The sequence below is a fragment of the Rhea americana genome, unplaced genomic scaffold, assembly GCF_003343005.1.
Source record: "Rhea americana isolate MKP2758 unplaced genomic scaffold, rheAme1 scaffold_194, whole genome shotgun sequence".
NCBI classification, from domain to species: domain Eukaryota; kingdom Metazoa; phylum Chordata; class Aves; order Rheiformes; family Rheidae; genus Rhea; species Rhea americana.
Window position 1 is genome coordinate 1072238 of NW_028186083.1, and position 6194 is coordinate 1078431.

A 6194-nucleotide genomic window follows, 5' to 3' on the forward strand; every position below is an offset into this window, starting at 1 on the left:
CAGCCGGGCGGCGGCGCCCAGGGCGGCGTGCGCGCCCGCAGCCGGCGCAGGCCCGCAGCGCTGCGCCCCGCGCGCGTTCCGAACCGATCGCGGTTTCCTGCCCAGGAGAGGCTGCGGGGCGGCGGCGGCCTCGCGAGCGCGGGGGGGGCCTCGGGCTCGCTTCTGCCCCCGCTCCCCGAGCAGGGTTGTATCRCGTATCAGCAAAAACCCCTCGATTTTATATTCTTAAAACACACGTGTACTTTGATAAATTCAAGTATGAAAATAACCATTAAATTTAATGCAACTTTTATCCACAGGAAAAAAAAGGCTTTTTATATCAGGAGAAAATCCAGCTGCCTTCTTACCCGCAACATAACAGACAACCCATTTATGCCATTCCGTGTGCATGCCCTATTCTATGTCTGGAAGAAATACCTGTTCTTCAGGCCACAGTGGCACTGAAATAAGATGCAGGCTGAAGTAACATTTGATTTTAAAAGAGACATTACTGGCTTGAAAAGGCACAGTGGTGTTTGAATCAATCTTAAAAATAAGTTGGGTAGGAAGCTAGTAATGTTTAACAAATAACAAGCTTAAGGATAAACATAATCAGTTCTGCTCTCCCACCACATTTTTTCTACCCTGCAGCCCTACAAAAATAACATTTGCTAGAACTGTGACAGCAAAGACAAAGCATCACTTTTGTTTTCCTCATGCTCAACTTTACTATTCAAGTCAAAGGCCACTTTAGCCTTATTAACTGAAATCTATTTCTTAACTTTTACTAATCATGTAATGGCTAAATCAAAGACTTAGATTTTTTTCTTCATATCTATAGATCTGTGTAAGCTTGCTCATCTAAGCAAATCCAAAAGTTGAATGAAAATTAGTTTTCTTGCTCCTACCAACAGTTAAGCTAACAGCCATTAAAGCGTATGTGGAGAAAGTGTTTACAGCAGTATCGCAGTGTTAACTCCTCTAGCATCTTCCGAACCTCATTACGGTGTGTTTTCTTGTACAGATCCTATGATCAAAGAATGCTCGCTTGCATTTCTTGGTTCTTTCAGAAGCATGGTTAATTAGCYGTAATTATTCATAGTCCAAACATTCAGGATTAACAGCTATGCCAGTTGCTTCAGGGCAGAATTTGCCACGTTTGTTATTGACAATAAGTAATGAGAATTAATCGTCTCATTAATGCAATGATGAAAGACTTGCTTCGTAAGGCTTTAGAAGCGGGAGGCCGCCCCATGATGCAGCGTTCTGCCACTGCTGCGACTGTGACATCAGTGCGATGAGCCAGGCGTTCTCACTCTTGYCATCGTGCGCCACAGTCCCGCCGCTCTCGGGAGCTCTGCTGTTGCAGCTGCTTTTTTTGCTTTACTAACGAGCGCTCCAGCCCAGGAACTGGTGTCCRCCAATCTGCTCTGCTGCCTGTGCAGAGCTAACAGGGCTCTGCACAGACACAGCAGACCTCCCACGTAATTTTTGCYTCACAAAATGGAGTTGGCATCTAGATAGTTTGTTGCTTGTCCAGACAAATCTCAGCTTTGTCATACCCAATTACCGCCTTAATTTTGAATCATATTGATAGACTTGTGCTTGCAGGCAGAATTCATTGCAGGTCTTGTGCTTCAAATGCTTCAAAGATTAATATCCATGAGTAATTTCGCATAAATGAGTTGTGCCACTGAGTTCATGATGGAGGCCCTTCTTCCCTAGGCAAGGCCTGGAAATGTTTTAAAATAAATGTACCAGTTACCAGAGAAAATTCTCTTGTAAACTGTGACAATTATCTTTTAATTACATTTGTCCCCAGGATAACACAGGCTGTTTTTCTTTAATTCTGAAGAGTACATCACTATAACTTGGAAGTAAACAAGCATGAAATCAGCATGGCCTAAGTATATAATCCTGACTTCACCTTTTTAATGGCCAAATCCAGAGAGAACCTCATAAATTTAAGAATATTCCACAGAATGTCTGCCTTAAGGAATCTGCTTTAAAGTCTTAATTTCCATAAGTTTTTAGGATGGTGTTTGATAGACAAGGAAATTTGAACTTCTGGCCCATGTGCACTGTTATAACTCCACTGACACTAGACATTCATCATCAATGACAATTTATATTATACTTCCTAAGTATTTATATCTTCCATTACTGAATTCCTCACAGCCTTTAATATTTTTCTCAACAAATTAACAAGGTCAGGAAGAACTGTTACATGCACCATGCAGTTAGGAAAGTGAACAGAAAGGTCTGAATACCCTGGGCTTGCAGTGGGCTTAACCCACTGCATCATGCTTCTTTCTATTTGCAAGTTGTTTGCTAATAAAATTAATACAGAATGTTCCCACTTGGAGACATCTCAGYTGCCAAAATAGAGCACTAAGGGAACTAGTATTTAAAATTATTTTACAGAGTAGCAGGTGGGCTTGAGTGCTTTTAAAGTAGAGCTGAAGACCATATCTTACAGCATTCCTAAAGAGGAACTGTCATAACATGYTGGGATGCAAGTTGGGAGTGCTAGTGGTTTTGGATCTTTGTATTTTCTTATAAAAGGCTGTGCAAATGCTTTATGAATTCATCTGCAGTTCAGTTTTATCTTTCAGARCATCATATTTTATCAAGGGTCTTCATTTATATTCATCACTAAGGATGAAAATAAAACGTAGCTTTTAATTTGAAGGATAATTTAGATTTCAGTGTATGATTAACATTCCACATACTACCATCAAAGTCAAGCACATGCATAAATCTTTGAAGGACTAGGGCCAAAACATTCTTAAGTAAGTATCCACTTATTTAATACATTTTATATAAAGAATTATTCTTATCTATTATTTATGTGAGGGCCTTAACTAGGTAAATCTTGACACAGCTAAGCCTCTCTCTAYAATTACTCAATATCTTACTTTACATCTCACTGCTACCCTAAATACTGTTACCTAATCATACCAACACTTGCATATGAATACACCTCTTGAATCTACAAAAGAACTCATTAATGTTACTCTTCTGCAAAAGTGCTTATAGGAGCAGTGTGAGTATTCAGTAAATGATCTCAAAAATTAATTTTTTTAGAAAGAGTGTCACGCCTCCAATAGAAAGGTAATAGGATTGATCATGATTTTCTAAAACAAAAATCGTAATGCTAAATTACATCTATATAATAATAAATATAAACAAAAATACTTATTTTTCCATTAAAACACCACCAACCAAGTGCAGCAAAGAAAGTTTAACTGGGCCACTTAAGACAAGTGAAATCACCARAATTTTAATACTATATTTTTTGCATGCAATATATACATAATTAAACAGTTTAAAAACATATACAAATGTAGTACAAACAATGCAAATGAAGTCTTGCTGTGAATTGTATCTATAACTATATTCACAATACCAGTCATAATATTTGCTAGCAAGAAAAATAGTAACTGATTTTTATCAATAGCACTGATCAGGCAAATGTGCAGCAGCTTGCTTTCCCTTTTGACAGGCATGGCCTCTGTGTCATGCTTTTTACTGGAATGGGCAGGCTGTATAACATTCCAACAACAGGGCACACTGGACCCATTTATAAGAAGCTTTGTAAACACCAACATGAGATCGATCACTACAAAACAGATGAATAAGGTCAGACAGTGAGCAATCACCCATATGCAGTAAGAGAGATTAGCCATCCGGCGGGACACAGGATCTACATGTACTTGTGACAAATGAAGAAATATAAAGAGCACAAGAACCATCAGAATTAAGAAACATATTGCTTTGATCCAGTCTTTGACAAAGTTTCTGCACTTCAGCAGATAGAGTCCAACCTGCACACTAGCCATGTATATGGCTAAGTATCCAAAAAGCGAGAACAGTCCTTCCCTGTTAGCATTTAAAAATCCAACCCTAGTATCTTTGCCATTGCTCCCATGTAAGACAAACATCTTCAAAGAGGTAATATTAAGAATAAGCTGGTAAAATATAGCAAGATTCACAGCAACAATCCAAGATTTATTTTTTGGAAATACAGTCAAAATCAGAGATGCTGCAAGTCTCACAAATGCTAAGGTAAAAAAGAAATTCCAGTGCACTCCATATTCTGAAATATGTTCATGATATTCTATAGATTTAACACTAAACAGCCGTCCCACACCAAGAACAATCAATGGCCAAATGGAAAAAACCTGCCTGGTCAGATAGGAAAATTTTGGTTGTATTGAACAAGACTTTTGTCTAACTTCAGGACAAACAAGAGCATTACCAAAAATAAAAGCTCCTACCCCCAAATCCATAAYTCCTGTTCCATAGGTCTCTGTTTTAGCATATCGCCTTGGATATTGTGGGAAATCCACTGCTAATATGCTGATTGATGTCAACACATTGACAAAAACACGGAACAGAGTTATTGATGGAATGTATTCTGGATCTAAGTATGTCTCCTGGAAGTCATTTACAATTTGCCTAAAAGACACTCCAATACCACGTTTTCTTTGGCTGTATATTTTAGAAAATATTCCTGCACAGAAGGCTGCAATGACAGGTGGCATAAAAAAGATGAGTGGAGACAAGACTGTACAGGAGAACAGGAGAGGAGATATTAGCACAATAAAGTCTAGCAGCAAATTGTATTTCCTTGAACTTAAAGGTTTCCCATAGTGCAGATAATATAAAAGTAACAGAAGTCCTCTGCAAAGCARACATAACGGAGCTAGAGACAAGCCTACTGAAATTTCCAGCAAAGTTGTTCCATTTAAGTTACTGATAAAAGCTTCTTTCAGCTGTTTTTGTGACATTCTTGTTTCTTCCTATGAAAATGGAAACGTGAATCAGTTAGTCTTGTGAAACAGGSCTCTTAGAATATCATTTTTTAAAAWTCTAATCTGGCATCTTTGCACATTTTTAAATATTAGACACAAAAATTTGCCAAAAGTCAGTCTTATAGTTTCATTAAGGCATATATTCATTTAAAAAAATAATCTAAGTAACTAATCAATTTCGCGAATATAGACTAGCCCTAGTGCAGCAGACCATTATGCTTACACTTAACTGGCCTGTAAAATTAAGCAGAGGCATAGGCACTTGCAAGACTGAGTTCTAGCACTACAAATTTTGCTCTCTTGCAACAAAATGCTTAAAATATCTTTCCCTGATGATCTCTAAACATGAAATAGTCTTTTGAATGTCAACACTGAGAATAATCTTTTTGAATGTTCTGCTCTGTAGAATACACTTACTAATATTCCCTATAGTATAAAAGCAACAGAAATGTAAAAATGGGACCTTGATAAAGCTGCTGTTGTATCACTGTTATCAGTGGATACTAAATGCATACATTCCAGCTGATTTTTCATGCAGAACGCTATGGTCCTCCAGCCCGTCCTGCAGGTCCCACAGCAAGTGTCAATGAAGAACAGCTCGAACTTTGTCCCTACTGTTCTCGCACAGAAACACATTATCATGATTGCCCAGCGTTGGTGTACTCCGTGGAAATGTTCAATGCAATGAAAAACAGCAGATACAATCTCCTCTTGCAAAAGACGTCATCTTTCGTACGTCCCCATCGTGCAAGCCCTCCCACGCAGTCAGACTGCTCTGCCGGGGGAGCTTGTTCAAGAGAATATGAACCGAAAGCTCTGATGAGGCTGTTGTGTTCAGCYTGCTACGAGGGTGCGAACCCAGACTCAGTGGCACTAACCGCAATAGCCCATCGCTTCCCAGGCGCGGCGCCATGGGGGCTCCCGGTACCCGCCAACTCCAGCTCCCCGGGCGGGCCCCTGGGGAAAAAGGGATTTCGAAGAGGAAAAACCAGGGCAGCGTGCGGAGGTTCCCAGGAGGCGAGCGCTCAGCGGCAGCCCGGCCCCCACACGGGCCAGCGGCGACACGCGCGCGGCAGGCCCCCGGCGCAGACTAACGCTTCGCCTTCCAGTTTTCAGGCCTTTTCCCCACTACGACACGCGCTCCCACCTCTGTCCGGCAGCTGGGCACTCCTCCGCGGGCCGCGGTCAAGCCCCTTCAACTCAGCCCTCCCGGTGAGGCCGCGAACAACCGTTTCATCCCCCCACAGCGCGCCGCGCCGCGCGSCTCCCGGCCCGCAGGTAAACGGCGGCTGCTTTTCCTCGCCGCACTTTCGCCGGCTGCGGTGTATATGCGTGTGTGTATGGGGAGGGAGAGGGGGGCCTCGCAGCCTGCTTATCCGCGGCGGCCGATTCACCACG

General features: G+C 41.4%; 1 protein-coding gene across 3 annotated transcripts; it reads right to left on the reverse strand.

Annotated features, from left to right (window-relative positions):
• Window positions 1-248: 248 nt before the first annotated feature.
• Window positions 249-6190, reverse strand: PIGW (phosphatidylinositol glycan anchor biosynthesis class W). 3 transcript variants are annotated; one of them, XM_085302920.1, is made up of 2 exons: window positions 5944-6190; window positions 249-4784 (listed from the first exon to the last, which is right to left on the reverse strand). In XM_085302920.1, exon 2 carries the CDS (start codon window positions 4770-4772, stop codon window positions 3252-3254), a length of 1521 nt encoding a protein of 506 aa, XP_085159046.1. In that variant the 5' UTR covers window positions 4773-4784; window positions 5944-6190; the 3' UTR covers window positions 249-3251. The 3 variants fall into 3 exon arrangements, with proteins under 3 accessions (XP_085159046.1, XP_085159045.1, XP_085159044.1); XM_085302919.1 differs by having other exon boundaries at window positions 249-5753; window positions 5944-6189; XM_085302918.1 differs by having other exon boundaries at window positions 5260-6189.
• Window positions 6191-6194: the final 4 nt, after the last annotated feature.